Genomic DNA, 16,848 nt, shown 5'->3' with positions numbered 1-16,848 from the left:
TGCATATTCATCAAAGTCCTGGACAGAAGTCCCATGGACTCAGCAAATGACTGGGATATAGACCTAGAGGACTCTACCCAGGCCGGGGGTTCAGCCACCGATGCAGAAGCAGCCTGAGAGACCACTGGGGGTGAGACTCCAGGCTGTGGCACCGGCAAGTTAGAGCAGACCTCACAATGTGGGTAGGTGCTCGGTTCAGGCAGCAGGAGCTTACATGCAGCGCATGCAGTATAAAGGTTTGGGGCCTTGCTCCTCGTGTGAGACATGCTGCTGGAGTGAGGAAGACAGCTCCTACAAATAGGATGCACCCCAGGGAGTATATTCAGAAGTCCACAACCGGAGACCGGATGTGGCTTGCCAGACCGCTGGGAGCGGTGTTGTGTGCCCTCCAGATCCCGAAGCCCGGACTCCCAGGGTACAGCACCTCAGCAAGGATGCAGAGTGCAGGATGGCCCAGCGCCAAGTGAACCCTGTTAAAAAAAAAATGTCCGCCGGAGCAAAGAGAGGGGGCGGGACTTTGGGGGCGTCCCTGTAAAAGAGCGGGATCTGGAGGGCCATAGAGACCTGTAGAGAAGGAATCACTCACAAGCAGTGGGGAGTGTCCCTCCCCTGTGCAGGACGGCCGCCGGGAGGAGCCGTGCCTGTCCCTCTGCATGAGTGACATGCGAGGGCAGGTAACAGAAACTAGGCCTCCGGCGAAGCCGGGGCCTAAATTTGAGCAGCAAGGCCGACGAGCAGGCACCATCGGCGCGGTTCTCAGGCGAAAACCAGAGAACCCGCCGGGAATGCCAAAACAAATACAGCAAACACTCTCCACATACAATAAAGTACATGGACCCCCACATATGAACGTCTCAGGTACTTAGCTGCTGAGACGCAGGGCCAGGTCCCTGGGGATGAGTGCTCCGGTCCAGCAGGGTCCTCAAGGGGCTGTGGAACGGAGACCGGTCTCCTGCCCGGCATGGAGACCGCGCTGGCTCCCACTTCAATCCAGGGCCCAGGAGGGATGGTGAAGGAGCACGGCATGTAAGGCTGGAGCCTTGGAATCAACCTTACAACACCACCGACACAGTGGGGTGAGAAGGGACATGCCGTGGGTCCAGACGTGGACCCGCACTTCCTCAATCTTCTTCCAAAAAGGAAAAAAAATCATATGGAGAATGCATGTGTGGATGTATGCCTCCTGAACACAAAGCGATAAACTAGCTGGGACTGGCTCACCAGGGGGTGTATAAGCTCAGAGGGAGGAGCTACACTTTTAGGTGTAGTACTTTGTGTGTCCTCCGGAGGCAGAAGCTAAACACCCAAGGTCTGGGTCTCCCAAAGGAACGATAAAGAAATGGGAGTCATTAACCCCTTTACGACTAGCCAATTTTGCGCTTTCCATTATTGGGGGGGGGGTGCCGTTGTTCTTCCGAGAGACGTAATTTTTTTATTTTTCAGACAATATGGTCATGTGAGGCCTTGTTTTTTGCGGAACAAGCTGTACTTTTAAATGAAACCATATGTTTTACCATATAGTGTACTGGAAAACAGCAAAAAAAAAAAAAAACATGCGGTAAAATTGCAAAAACAAAAAAAAAATGTGATTGCACTATTTTTTTTTTTACATATTTTATTCACAGTGTTCCCTATGTGGTAAAACTGATATGTCAGTGTGATGCCTGAAGTTCGTGCGAGTTTGTAGACACCAAACATGTAAAGGTTTACTTTTATCTAAGGGGTTAAAAAAAACAAACTGAAATTTGTTCAAAAAAGTGGTGTATGTTTTGCGCCATTTTCTGCGACCCGTAGCGATCTAATTTTTCGGGATTAATGGCTCAGTGACTGGTTATTTTTTGCGTCTCAAGCTGATATTTTTAACGGTACCATATTTGAGCAGATGCTACATTTTGATCGCCTGTTATCGCATTTAGCGCAAAATTTGTGGCGACCAAAAAACGTAATTTTATCGTTTGGAATTTTTTTTGCTGCTACGCAGTTTACCGATCAGATTAACTGATTTTATATTTTCATAGATCGGGCGTTTCTGAATGCGGAGATACCAAATAGGTGTACATTTTTTTAACTCTTTAATTTTCAATGGGGCGAAAGGGGGATGATTTGAACTTTTAGGTTTTGGGGGGTTTTTTTAAACTTTTTTTTTTTATTTTACTAGGTCCCCTAGGGGACTATAACAATCAGCAGTCTGATCGCTCATTCTTTTCTCCCGGTCAGAGCAGCACCGCTCAGACCAGGAGAAATGATCATCTCTTGTAACACGCAGTACTCGACTGTTTCTTACAGGACTTGAGTCATATGAGCACAGGAGTCATCATATGACCCTGTGCTACCATGACAACCACTGGATCCACGTGATCACGTCACAAGACTTCCGGTATCGGCTTGTGATTATGGCTCTACCGCTATCGCCGTTAATATGGCACTGTCACATCTTGACAGCGCCATTTAAGGAGTTAAAAGGCACAAGCAGATAACGATTCCAGTCGTGCCTAGCAGGTACACGTCAGCTGTATAACTCAGCTGAGATGTGCGCTGACCGCTAGGATGCAATATTACTGCCCGCGGTCTTTAAGGGGTTAAGGCAATAAGTTGATATCTTGATTGTCAGCTTTATAGCCCTTGCTAGTAAATAATAACTATAATAAAGAATAAGGCAAAAAGGTGAGCTCAAAGAAAAAATAGTTAAGTAAACAAATTTCTCCAATTTAAGTGGAATTAATTAAGATGTAATGTCTCAGCACCCAAGCCTTGGGAGCAACATGAATACCTGGATGATGGAAAAGGCGAAGGAGGGATGTCACTATTTATCTTCTCACAGTATCGTTCCAAGAATGATCGCAAATGGAAGAAGGTGCTTTCCTCTAGATCAACACAATAGGGACGATGCCATGCAACCACTTGCCTACAATAGAACAGAAGTGCAAGATGATTAATAGAGTTTCGAACTTACTCAGTCATCTATTATCAATTTCTGTAAATAATTTTTTATTTTCAAAACAAACACACACACACACACACACACACACACACACACACACACACACACACACACTAATGCTGTAAACAAGAAACACAAATTACCAAACCATATCACCGGCTCATAATGAATTCTAATACCCATTAAAGGATACGATCTTTACACTATACCAGTTTACTTTTTTGATCATATACATGAAAATCTGCAAATCACAATTATATGGGTTACTTTTTTTATTAATTAAATCAGATGGTGCAGATTAAAATTGTTGTTTTGGTCCTACAACAACTGTAAGAGAAAATCGGTGATGATTTTAGGATATACAAAAGTGTGTTTTACCTGTCTCTGGGCAGAGCTGTCCATGCCAGGCTGTGGGATGTTCCCGCAGAGATCTGCTGTATAGCCACTCCATCCAGCCCACTTACTTTTTTTGGTTTAGTAATGGGGCCAGTTGAATTACCTTGTCCACACTGTCCCATAGAATTATTGCCCCAGGCGTAAACTTCATTATCTGGAAAAGTAATGGTCATTCATATTAACATGGATTATTCATGCACACAAAAATGAATATTGACCCACATGGAGATACTTTGTTAGGTGTATTTTTTGTTATGTTGGGCAAGAAATATTACGTAACAAAAACCTATACAATATTACTAGCAAGCGATTTCCTAGTTACATACTAATATTTGGTGATACAAAAATAAATCCCTTTAACGCAATCAATTGATTATAGGACGTAATATTGATATATTATATACACATACACACAAACTATTTATTTTAGTACCATGTGAAAGTGCAAGACAGTGGCTGTCTCCTATAGAAATATCCACTATTCTTGTGGCAGCTAGCTCTTCAATAAGTTTGGGACGCAAAGCCGTTGCTTCAGAGGAACCACACCCTAGGCAAGCTCCACACCCCCAAGCATAAACCTAAAAATTAGAATAGAAAATATCTAAGTACCTACATTAGAAATTAAGAAATCGGTGCTGAAATAACATCTTTGTTCTGTTCAGAAAATCTAATAATTATACCTGTCCTGTTGATGTCAATGCTAGAGAGGACTGGCTGCCGGCACACACCTTCCGTGTGAACATACCCTGCAGTGCTTCCACTACCTTTGGTTTGTATACCCTGTTTGTGTCTCCATGGCCTAACTTTCCTACAAAAAAACAAATAAACAAACAAAACAAAACACAATAATATTCAAACCAATTCAGATGGAGATTCACAGTAATACAAAGGTTTTATTATGGACATACCATTATCTCCTCCTCCAAATGACCACACAGTTCTTCCATCTTTTGACAAGGCAATTGTGTGAGAGCTCCCACATGAGACTTCACCTACATTACTGATATCTTTTACCAAAGTGGGGATGTTCCGACTATTACTGTCTCCATGACCTAGATAAAAATACAGAGAATATATAGCTAGAGCTCTACAAATAAAGTTTATTTGTCCAAATGCCTAAAATATTAAAAAAAAAAAAGTGTATGTACTGTAATACTTTGGACCGTGCCAAGAGAGCTGTTCACACAGGAATTTATTCCCACCATGGGTATTCCTGTAGATGCCATACATTTTATTACAGGGAAGGGCTGAATACAAATGCAAGTCAAAATATTCAGATCTAGATTTTTTAAATAAATAGTTAGAAAACAATTTATCATTTCCTTTACACTTCACAACTACTTAGTGTTGGTATATCACATAAATTACATTGAAGTTTTTGGCTCTAACATGAAAAAAGTGTGGGAATGTTGATTGGCTGGAATACTTTTTCAAGGTGATGTAAGTTTAACCAAAGTGGATGCCAATTCATGCCCACTATGCATTTAAAAACGCTGATGAAATGAGCATTTTTTTTCTTTAGGCTCCTAATGAGCAAAAAAAAAAAAACAACCAAAAACATAGAAGAAAAGCAACTGCATTTTTAAGTATAGGCTCCCAGTGTTTTCCTAAACTAAAAATCGGTAAAAAAAAAAATTCTGCTTCAAATCTGCCTTAAAAACACAAAAAAATAAAGTTGCATTTTCATAAACTGTTACAGTCTGTTGCAAAATTGCATGAAAGCACCTATTAAGTGTAAATCACTGGGTGATAGTTTCACAATGCACCACGTGTCTACTTTTAGAAAACAAATTGTGGGAATATATATACTTTTTTTAGCTTGATTATTAAATAATTTTCCAGTCACCTAAACTTTTTTAATAGATGCTGTGAATAAGGGAATTTTGTTTACTTACCGTAAATTCCTTTTCTTCTAGCTCCTATTGGGAGACCCAGCACCCACCCCTGTGCCCTTCGGGCTGGTTGTTCTTTTGTGTACACATGTTGTTGATGTTGAATTGTTCTTTTGGTTCATGGTCTTCAGTTCTCCGAACATCCTTCGGATTGAATTTACCCTAGACCAATTTATAAGTTTTCTCCTTCCTGCTTTTGCACCAAAACTGAGGAGCCCGTGGTCCACGGGAGGGTGTATAGGCAGAGGGGAGGGGTTACACTTTTTAAAGTGTAATACTTTGTGTGGCCTCCAGAGGCAGAAGCTATACACCCAATTGTCTGGGTCTCCCAATAGGAGCTAAAAGAATAGGAATTTACGGTAAGTAAACAAAATTCCCTTTTTTCTTTGTCGCTCCATTGGGAGACCCAGACAATTGGGACGTCCAAGAGCAGTCCCTGGGTGGTTAAAAGAATACCTCAATAAAAAGAGCCGAAAACGGCCCCCTCTTACAGGTGGGCAACCGCCGCCTGAAGGACTCGCCTACCTAGACTGGCGTCTGCCGAAGCATAGGTATGCACTTGATAGTGCTTCGTGAAAGTGTGCAGACTAGACCACGTAGCTGCCTGACACACCTGCTGAGCCGTCGCCCGGTGCCGCAATGCCCAGGACGCACCTTCGGCTCTGGTAGAATGGGCTTTCAGCCCTGAAGGGAGCGGAAGCCCAGAAGAACGGTAGGCCTCGAGAATCGGTTCCTTGATCCACCGAGCCAAGGTTGACTTGGAGGCCTGAGAGCCCTTACGCTGGCCAGCGACAAGGACAAAGAGCGCATCTGAACGGCGCAGGGCCGCCGTGCGAGACACGTAGAACCGGAGTGCTCTCACTAGATCCAAAGAGTGCAAATCCTTTTCACACTGGTGAATTGGATTAGGGCAAAAGGAAGGCAAGGAGATATCCTGATTTAGATGAAAAGGGGATACCACCTTAGGGAGAAATTCCGGGACAGGACGCAGAACCACCTTATCCTGGTGAAAAACCAGGAAGGGGGCTTTGCATGACAGCGCTGCAAGCTCAGACACTCTCCGAAGTGATGCGACTGCCACCAGGAAGGCCACCTTCTGCGAAAGACGGGAGAGAGAGACATCCCGCAGCGGCTCAAAAGGCGGCTTTTGAAGAGCCGTCAGGACCCTGTTAAGATCCCAAGGTTCCAACGGACGTTTGTAAGGTGGGACCATATGGCAGACCCCCTGCAGGAACGTGCGGACCTGCGGAAGTCTGGTTAGACGCTTTTCAAAAAACACGGAGAGCGCAGATACTTGGCCCTTGAGAGAGCCGAGGGACAAACCCTTGTCCATTCCAGATTGTAGGAATGAAAGGAATGTGGGTAAGGCAAACGGCCATGGAGGAAAACCGTTATCAGCGCACCAGGATAGGAAGATTTGCCAAGACCTGTAATAGATCTTGGCGGACGTTGGCTTCCTGGCTTGTCTCATGGTGGCAATGACATCCTGAGATAACCCTGAGGAGTGGATGTGTGCCTCCTTCCACACAAAGCATAAAACTGAGTAGCCCGTGGTCCACGGGAGGGTGTATAGGCAGAGGGGAGGGGTTACACTTTTTAAAGTGTAATACTTTGTGTGGCCTCCAGAGGCAGAAGCTATACACCCAATTGTCTGGGTCTCCCAATGGAGCGACAAAGAAATTAAATATTAATATTAAATATTAATATTAAAGTGGTAATGCCTTATAAATCCTCAGATGTTTATATTTATTCAAAACGTTTTATTGATTTTAAAAAAGGTACACAAACAGTAGCATGAAATAGTCATAGTTGAAAACCATAACACATAGCATGGAGTGATTAATGGCTGATTTAACGCATGCATCGGTAGAAACAGAAAATGCATTAGAGTATTGATTTATACAATATACAGCCGAAACGAGCCAAAATGGAGTCCACAAAAGGTTCTTTGCATGCACAGGGGATGAGTTAGTTCTAATTAAATGTAACAGAGAGAATAAGGCTATGTGCGCACGTAGCGTAAATACATGCAGTTACGCTGCGCTTTGTAGCGCAGCGTAACCGCATGCGTCCTGCGTCCCCTGCACAGTCTATGGAGATTGTGCAGGGGCCGTGCGCACGTGGCGTGGCCGAAGCGCTGCGCAAAAAGAAGTGACATGTCACTTCTTCCGTGCGCTTTGCCGGCAGCTCCTGCTCTGTCTATGGGAGGAGCTGCAGGCAGAGCACATGGAATCTGCTTCACTACGGACATTTCTGCAGCGATTAAAGCGCACATGTGCTCTTCAGATCGCTGCAGAAATGTCTGCAGTGAACTGTACGCAACGTGCGCACATAGCCTAAAAAGAAAAGAAGGGAATTTTGTTTACTTACCGTAAATTCCTTTTCTTCTAGCTCCTATTGGGAGACCCAGACAATTGGGGTGTATAGCTTCTGCCTCCGGAGGCCACACAAAGTATTACACTTTAAAAAGTGTAACCCCTCCCCTCTGCCTATACACCCTCCCGTGCATCACGGGCTCCTCAGTTTTGGTGCAAAAGCAGGAAGGAGGAAACTTTTAAATTGGTCTAAGGGTAAATTCAATCCGAAGGATGTTCGGAGAACTGAAACCATGAACCAAAAGAACAATTCAACATGAACAACATGTGTACACAAAAGAACAACAGCCCGAAGGGAACAGGGGCGGGTGCTGGGTCTCCCAATAGGAGCTAGAAGAAAAGGAATTTACGGTAAGTAAACAAAATTCCCTTTTTCTTTGTCGCTCCATTGGGAGACCCAGACAATTGGGACGTCCAAAAGCAGTCCCTGGGTGGGTAAAAGAATACCTTAATAAAAAGAGCCGAAACGGCCCCCTCTTACAGGTGGGCAACCGCCGCCTGAAGGACTCGCCTACCTAGACTGGCGTCTGCCGAAGCATAGGTATGCACCTGATAGTGTTTCGTGAAAGTGTGCAGACTAGACCAGGTAGCTGGCTGACACACCTGTTGAGCCGTAGCCCGGTGCCGCAATGCCCAGGACGCACCCACGGCTCTGGTAGAATGGGCTTTCAGCGCCAAAGGAAGCGGAAGCCCAGAAGAACGGTAGGCTTCAAGAATCGGTTCCTTGATCCACCGAGCCAAGGTTGACTTGGAAGCCTGCGAACCCTTACGCTGGCCAGCGACAAGGACAAAGAGCGCATCAGAACGGCGCAGGGGCGCCGTGCGAGACACGTAGAGCCGGAGTGCTCTCACCAGATCTAACAAGTGCAAATCCTTTTCACATTGGTGAACTGGATGAGGGCAAAATGAAGGTAAGGAGATATCCTGTTTGAGATGAAAAGGGGATACCACCTTAGGGAGAAATTCCGGGACCGGACGCAGAACCACCTTATCCTGGTGAAAAACCAGGAAGGGGGCTTTGCATGACAACGCTGCTAGCTCCGACACTCTACGGAGCGATGTAACTGCCACTAGAAAAGCCACCTTCTGCGAAAGACGTGATAAAGAGACATCCCGCAGCGGCTCGAAAGGTGGTTTCTGAAGAGCCCTTAGCACCCTGTTAAGATCCCAGGGTTCCAGCGGCCGCTTGTAAGGTGGGACTATGTGGCAAACTCCTTGCAGGAACGTGCGGACCTGCGGAAGCCTGGCTAGACGCTTTTGAAAAAATACGGATAGCGCCGATACTTGTCCCTAGAGAGAGCCGAGAGACAAACCCTTGTCCATTCCGGATTGAAGGAAGGAAAGAAAAGTGGGTAAGGCAAACGGCCAGGGGGGAAAACCCTTATCAGAGCACCAGGATAAGAAGATCCTCCAAGCCCTGTGATAGATCTTGGCGGACGTTGGTTTCCTGGCCTGTCTCATAGTGGCAATGACATCTTGAGATAACCCTGAGGACGCTAGGAGCCAGGACTCAATGGCCACACAGTAAGGTTGAGGGCCGCAGAATTCAGATGGAAAAATGGCCCTTGAGACAGCAAGTCTGGTCGGTCTGGGAGCGCCCACGGTTGACCCACCGTGAGGTGCCACAGATCCGGGTACCACGATCGCCTCGGCCAATCTGGAGCGACGAGAATGGCGCGACGACAGTCGGACCTGACTTTGCGCAGCACTCTGGGCAGCATCGCCAGAGGGGGAAATACATAAGGCAGTCGAAACTGCGACCAATCCTGAACTAATGCGTCCGCCGCCAGAGCTCTGTGATCTTGAGACCGTGCCATGAATGCCGGGACTTTGTTGTTGTGCCGTGACGCCATGAGATCGACGTCCGGCGTTCCCCAGCGGCGACAGATCTCTCGAAACACGTCCGGGTGAAGAGACCATTCCCCTGCGTCCATGCCCTGGCGACTGAGAAAGTCTGCTTCCCAGTTTTCTATGCCCGGGATGTGAACTGCGGAGATGGTGGAGGCTGTGGCCTCCGCCCACAGCAGAATCCGCCGAACTTCCTGGAAGGCTTGACGGCTGCGCGTGCCGCCCTGGTGGTTGATGTACGCGACCGCCGTGGCGTTGTCCGACTGTATGCGGATCTGCCTGCCCTCCAGCCACCGATGGAACGCCTTTAGGACTAGATACACTGCCCTTATCTCCAGAACATTGATCTGAAGGGAGGACTCTGTCGGAGTCCAGGTTCCCTGAGCCCTGTGGTGGAGAAAGACCGCTCCCCACCCTGACAGACTCGCGTCCGTCGTGACCACAGCCCAGGAAGGATTTTCCCTGCGACAGAAGTGGGGAGAAGCCACCACTGAAGAGAGGTTTTGGCTGCCAGGGAAAGAGAGACGTTCCTGTCTAGGGACGTCGACCTCCTGTCCCATTTGCGGAGAATGTCCCATTGGAGTGGACGCAGATGAAACTGCGCAAAGGGGACTGCCTCCATTGCTGCCACCATCTTCCCCAGGAAGTGCATGAGGCGCCTCAAGGGGTGCGACTGACCCCGAAGAAGGGAGTGCACCCCTGTCTGCAGCGAACGCTGTTTGTCCAGCGGTAGCTTGACTATCGCTGAGAGAGTATGAAACTCCATCCCGAGGTAAGTCAGTGATTGGGTCGGTGTCAATTTGGACTTTGGGAAATTGATGATCCACCCGAACCTCTGGAGAGTCTCCAGAGCGACGGTCAGGCTGTGTTGACATGCCACCCGGGAGGGTGCCTTGACTAGGAGATCGTCTAGGTAAGGGATCACCGAGTGGCCCTGAGAGTGTAGGACCGCCACAACGGATGCCATGACCTTGGTGAAGACCCGTGGGGCTGTCGCCAGGCCGAAAGGCAGTGCCACAAACTGAAGGTGTTCGTCCCCGATGGCGAAACGCAGGAAGCGTTGATGCTCTGGTGCGATCGGCACATGGAGATAAGCATCGCTGATGTCGATTGATGCTAGGAAGTCTCCTTGGGACATCGAAGCGATGACTGAGCGGAGAGATTCCATCCGAAACCGTCTGGTTCTCACGTGTCTGTTGAGCAGTTTGAGGTCCAGAACGGGACGGAATGATCCGTCCTTTTTTGGCACCACGAACAAGTTGGAGTAAAAACCGCGACCACGTTCCTGAAGGGGAACGGGGATCACAACTCCTTCTGTCTTCAGAGTGTTCACCGCCTGAAAAAATGCCTCGGCTCGCTCGGGGGGCGGAAATGTTCTGAAGAAACGAGTCGGAGGACGAGAGCTGAACTCTATCCTGTAACCGTGAGACAGAATGTCTCTCACCCATCGGTCTTGGACATGTGGCCGCCAGGCGTCGCAAAAGCGGGAGAGCCTGCCACCGACCGAGGATGCGGTTTGGGGAGGCCGAAAGTCATGAGGAGGCCGCCTTGGAGGCAGTGCCTCCGGCGGTCTTTTGGGGACGTGACTTAGACCGCCACGCATAAGAGTTCCTCTGGCCCTTCTGTGGCCTGTTGGACGAGGAGGATTGGGACCTGGCTGAGGGCCGAAAGGACCGAAACCTCGATTGAATTTTCCGTTGCTGAGGTCTGTTAGGTTTGGACTGGGGTAAGGACGAGTCCTTTCCCTTGGATTGCTTAATAATTTCATCCAATCGCTCGCCAAACAATCGGTCGCCAGAAAATGGCAAACCGGTTAAGAACTTCTTGGAAGCAGAGTCTGCCTTCCATTCGCGTAGCCACATGGCCCTGCGGACTGCCACCGAATTAGCGGATGCTACCGCTGTACGGCTAGCAGAGTCCAGGACGGCGTTCATGGTGTAGGACGAAAAAACCGACGCCTGAGAAGTAAAAGACGCAACTTGCGGAGCAGAGGTACGTGTGACCGCATTAATCTCAGACAGACAAGCTGAGATAGCTTGGAGTGCCCACACGGCTGCAAAGGCCGGGGCAAAAGACCGGCCGGTGGCTTCATAGATGGATTTCATCAGGAGCTCTATCTGCCTGTCAGTGGCATCCTTGAGCGATGAGCCATCTGCCACTGATACTACAGATCTAGCCGCCAGTCTAGAGACTGGAGGATCCACCTTGGGACATTGAGCCCAACCCTTAACCCCTTCACGATCGCGGGCAGTAAAATTACGTCCTATTTTAACGTGACTTAACGACCAGGGACGTAATTTTACTGCCTAAACTTCATTTGATTGCCGTGGCCATAGCAACGGCTTTCAAATGATGTCCCCTGCTGTTTCTTACAGCAGGGGACCTTTGCTTGACCCCAGGGGGGTGGCATCGCCACCCCCCATAGGCGATCGATGTGATTGGCTGTTCAAATCGGAACCGCCAATCACATTGATCACGCTGTTTTCGGCAAAAAAAAAATGCCAAAAATAGTGTGATCTTGTAAAATCCAGCTAGGACCGGAGCTGCAGCAGCTCCGATCATTGGCTGGAAGCAAGCAGACACCGTGGCCCCCCCCTGCAGCACTGATTGGAGCGATCGTGCGATGACGCGCAATCGCTCCAATCAGTGTGCAGTGGGGCGGTCTCATCTGCCGGTGGCCGCCCTCCCCAGGCCTGTGCTGGTCTGGGGACCCTCCCCCAACATGTCTGCAGAGTGCAGCACTGGCTGGTACTAGTGGTACCACGCCACCGCTGCTGCTGCCGCTGCCGTCACGTCACGGAGCAGGAGCGGGAGCAGTGAGTATTGTGCTCACCTTGCAGCCCCTGCGCGTGCCCCCCTCCGATCTGCCCCCCCCCCCCCCCCTCGACATCCCGATCTGCCCCCCTGACATCCGGATCTGCCCCCCCGACATCCCGATCTGCCCCCCGCCATCTCTATTCTGCAGCTCCTCCGGTATCCCTCCTCCCCTGCTCTCTTGCAGCCCCTGCGCACTCTTGTGATTTGCTCCTGCGCGCTCCCGTAATGGCCCCTGCCCGTGCCCCCCTGCGATCTGCCCCCCGCCATCCCGATCTGCCCCCCCCACATCCCGATCTGTCCTCCGACATCCCGATCTGCCCCCCAAGACATCCCGATCTGCCCCCCCCAGACATCCCGATCTGCCCCCCCAGACATCCCGATCTGCCCCCCCAGACATCCCGATCTGCCCCCCCAGACATCCCAGTCTGCCCCCCCCGACATCCCAGTCTGCCCCCCGACATCCCAGTCTGCCCCCCGACATCCCAGTCTGCCCCCCGACATCCCAGTCTGCCCCCCGACATCCCAGTCTGCCCCCCGACATCCCAGTCTGCCCCCCGACATCCCGATCTGCCGGCCTCCCCCGTGATCTCTATTCTGCAGCTCCTCCGGTATCTCCCTCCTCTGCTCTCCCCCTCCCACTCTGCTGTCCCCCTCTGCTGTCCCCGTCCCCCTCTGCTGTCCCCGTCCCCCTCTGCTGTCCCCCCGACGTCCTCTTACCTGTCTTCACCGGCCGATCACATCTGCCTCCATCGCTGGGTCCTTCTTCCTGGGTCTTCTGCTGAGCTGTCCAACTTCCTGCCTGCTGGCTGCTGCTGTAGCTGTTCCTTGCTTTCTGTTCCTCCTGCAAATCCTCTGGGTAATGTGGGTATAACTTTTTTTTTTTTTTCCTCTATCCCCTTTCTATTTTTACACCTCATGCGTCCGTGCGTCCCGCCGAGCGCTGATCAGGGATGCACATAACGGATCGGCATCCCTGCTCAATTTTTGGCGTGACAAAAAGCATCGGGGATATGGAAAAAAAAAGTCACGCCAAAAATTGAGCAGGGATGCCGATCCGTTATGTGCATCCCTGATCAGCACTCTGCGGGACGCACGGACTGATGCAATACAAAAAGCGTCGGGGATACGGAAAAAAAAAGTATCGCATCTGTCCGTGCGTCCCGCTGAGCGCGGATCAACATCCCTGCTCAATTTTTGGCGTGATTTTTTTTTTTTTTTCCGTATCCCCAGCGCTTTTTGTATCTCATCCGACCGTGCCTCCTGCAGCGGCCGATCAGTGCACCGCGTCTGTGCGTTTGAAAAGTCAAATGGCGTTCCTTGTCTTCTGAGCCCCGCCATGCGCCCAAACAATTGATTTCCAACACATGTGAGGTATCTGCGTACTCGGGAAAAATTGCACAATACGTTTTGTGGTGCATTTTTTCCTGATACCGTTGTAAAAAGAGAAGAAAAAAAAAGCTACCTTGTTGCTGCAAAAATTTAAAAAAAAAATTTAAAAAAAAAATAAATAATTTTCACTGTTCAACGTTATCAACTTTCAGTGGAGCCCCTGGGGGTACAAGGGGCTCACTAAACATCTAGATAAATTACTTGAGGGGTCTAGTTCCAAAATGGGGTAATTTGTGGGGGAGCTCCACTGTTTAGGCACCATGGGGGGGTCTAAAAACGTGACATGGCGTCCGCTAATGATTCCAATCAATTTTGCTGTCAAATGGTGCCCTTCTCTTCTGAGCCCCGCCATGCGCCCAACAATTACTTTCCACCACATGTGAGGTATCTGCGTACTCAGGAGAAAATGGACAATACGTTTTATGGTGCATTTTTTCCTGATACCCTTGTGAAAAAAAAGCTACCTAGTTGAAGCAACAGTTTTGTGGTAAAAAATTTTTTTTTTCTTTTCACGGCTCAACGTTATAAACTTCTGTGAAGCCCCCAGGTGTTCAAAGTGCTCACCAAACATCTAGAAAAATTATTTGAGGGCTCTAGTTTCCAAAATGGGGTCACTTGTGGGGGAGCTCCATTGTTTAGGCACCTCAGGGGGTCTTCAAACCTGACATGGCGTCCGCTAATGAGTGCAGCTAATTTTGCATTCAAATGGCGCTCCTTGCCTTCCGAGCACTGCCGTGTGTCCAAACATTTGATTTCCACCACATGAGGTATCTGCGTACTCAGGAGAAAATGGACAATACATTTTACGTTGCATTTTTTCCCGATACCCTTGTGAAAAAAAAAGCTACCTAGTTGAAGCAACAGTTTTGTGGTAAAAAAAAATTTTTTTCTTTTCACGGCTCAACGTTATAAACTTCTGTGAAGCCCCCAGGTGTTCAAAGTGCTCATCAAACATCTAGAAAAAATATTTGAGGGCTCTGGTTTCCAAAATGGGGTCACTTGTGGGGGAGCTCCATTGTTTAGGCACCTCAGGGGGTCTTCAAACCCGACATGGCGTCCGCTAATGAGTGCAGCTAATTTTGTGTTCAAAAATTCAAATGGCGCTCCTTGCCTTTCGACCTCTGCCGTGCACCCAAACAATTGATTTTTACCCCATATGGGGTATCAGCGTACTCAGGAGAAAATGCATAATAAATTGTAGGGTGCACTTTCTCTTTTCTCCCTTGTAAAAATGAAAATTTTATGGCTAAAGTAACATTTTTGTGTTAAAAAGTAAAATTTTCATTTTTTCCTTCCACATTGCTTTGGTTCCTGTGACGCACCTAAAGGGTTAATAAACTTCTTGGATGTGGTTTTGAGCAGTGTGAGGGGTGCAGTTTTTAGAATGGGGTCACTTTTGGGTATTTTCTGTCACCCAGGCCTCTCAAAGTCACTTCAAATGTGATGTGGTCCCTAAAAAAAATATTTTGTAAATTTTGTTGGAAAAATTAGAAATTGCTGATGAACTTTGAGCCCTTCTAACTTCCTAACAAAAAAAAAATTTCTTTCGAAAATTGCGCTGGTGTAAAGTTGACAAGTGGGAAATGTTATTTAGTAACTATTTTGTGTGACATATCTCTCAGATTTATGGCCATAAATTTTCAAAGTTTGAAAATTGCGAAATTTTCCAAATTTTCGCACAATTTCCTAAATTTTCACAAATAAACGCAAAAAATATCGGCCTAAATTTACCACTGACATGAAGTACAATAAGTCACGAAAAAACAATGTCAGAATCGCCAGGATCCGTTGAAGCGTTCCAGAGTTATAACCTGTCAAAGTGACACTGGTCAGAATTGCAAAAAATGGCCTGGTCATTAGGGTGTTTTAGTGGCCGGGGGTGAAGGGGTTAACTACATCAGAGGGGAAGGGGTAACGTGTGTCAATAAGGCGCTTAGTAAAGCGCTTGTCCGGAAAAGCTCTGTGCTTCTGGACAGCATCTCTGAAGTTAGAGTGATCGAAAAACGCACTCCGTGTACGTTTGGGAAACCTAAACTGGTGTTTCTCCTGCTGCGAATCTGACTCCTCTATAGGTGGAGTTGGGGGAGAAAGATCTAGCACCTGGTTGATGGACGCTATAAGGTCATTTACTATGGCGTCCCCTTCAGGTGTATCAAGATTGAGAGCAACGTCAGGGTCAGAGCCCTGAGCTGAGACATCCGCTTCATCCTCCAGAGAGTCCTCAAGCTGAGACCCCGAGCAGCGTGAGGAAGCCGGGGAAGATTCCCAGCGAGCCCGCTTAGCCGGTCTGGGACTGCGGTCCGCGCCGGAGTCCTCCCCGTGAGACCTAGGGGCCGCCCCGGGAGCACGCTGCGGCGCAGACCAAGAGGGGCCTGGAGGCGATGATCCAACAGTGCCCGGGGCCTGTGTAAGGACCGATCTGGACTGCAAGGCTTCTAGTATCTTAGCAGACCATTTGTCCATAGACTGAGTCATGGATTGTGAAAGCGACACAGAGAGTTTCTCAGCAAAAACTGCAAACTCTGTCCCTGCCACCTGGACAGGGGAAGCCGGCGGTTCTGCCTGAGCCGAGGGTCCCACCAGTGCCCGAGGCTCCGGCTGAGCGAGTGCAACAGGGGCCGAGCATTGCTCACAGTGAGGGTAGGTGGAACCTGCAGGTAACATAGCCGCACAAGAGGTACAGGTTGCAAAATAACCCTGTGTCTTGGCACCCTTGCTCCTTGTGGACGACATGCTGTTGTCTCCCAGGAGAGTGATCACTGAGGGTATATAGCCAAAAGTAAAACAATTCGGCCGAACAGAGAAAATGTATACAAATATATATATATATATATACATACACTTCGGCACCCTAGGGGGACCAGCACCGGGTGACCGGTGTGGCTTACCGACCGCCCAAAGCGGTATGTGTGTCCACCAGATTCCCTGCCTTGGGCCTCCCAGAGCTGCAGAGTCCGTTCCTGAAATCCTCCACCGGCAGAATGTGATTGTAAAAATGGCTGCCGGAGCGCTCAGGGGAGGAGGGAGCCGTGGGCGGCGACTAATAAAGTGCGGGAATCTGGTGCCCCACAGTGATCAGTGAGGGGGAGGAGGAACCTTAAAGTATGCTCCAGCCCTCACTGTCGACGTCAGGTCGACCGTCCCGCCCTTACCCCTGACTGGCAGGCCCGGGGGCGGGAGTTATGGTACT

At 48.7% G+C, this 16,848-nt stretch overlaps 1 protein-coding gene across 8 annotated transcripts in view; it reads right to left on the bottom strand.

Moving 5' to 3' along the window:
* The window catches only part of HERC1 (HECT and RLD domain containing E3 ubiquitin protein ligase family member 1), a 408,496-nt gene that overhangs the window by 299,779 nt on the left and 91,869 nt on the right, over window positions 1–16,848 (bottom strand). For all 8 annotated transcript variants that reach the window (XM_075345504.1, XM_075345503.1, XM_075345506.1 and 5 more), the window contains exons 8-12: window positions 4,246–4,389; window positions 4,018–4,145; window positions 3,771–3,915; window positions 3,320–3,491; window positions 2,771–2,905 (exon numbers count right to left, since the gene is read on the bottom strand). In XM_075345504.1, the coding sequence (XP_075201619.1) occupies window positions 2,771–2,905; window positions 3,320–3,491; window positions 3,771–3,915; window positions 4,018–4,145; window positions 4,246–4,389 (724 nt within the window). The remainder of the gene's footprint in view (window positions 1–2,770; window positions 2,906–3,319; window positions 3,492–3,770; window positions 3,916–4,017; window positions 4,146–4,245; window positions 4,390–16,848) is intronic.

This window comes from Anomaloglossus baeobatrachus, chromosome 4, assembly GCF_048569485.1.
Source record: "Anomaloglossus baeobatrachus isolate aAnoBae1 chromosome 4, aAnoBae1.hap1, whole genome shotgun sequence".
NCBI lineage: Eukaryota > Metazoa > Chordata > Amphibia > Anura > Aromobatidae > Anomaloglossus > Anomaloglossus baeobatrachus.
The sequence above is the reverse complement of the archived record's forward strand: the minus strand, read 5'-3'. Positions and strand labels throughout refer to the sequence as shown.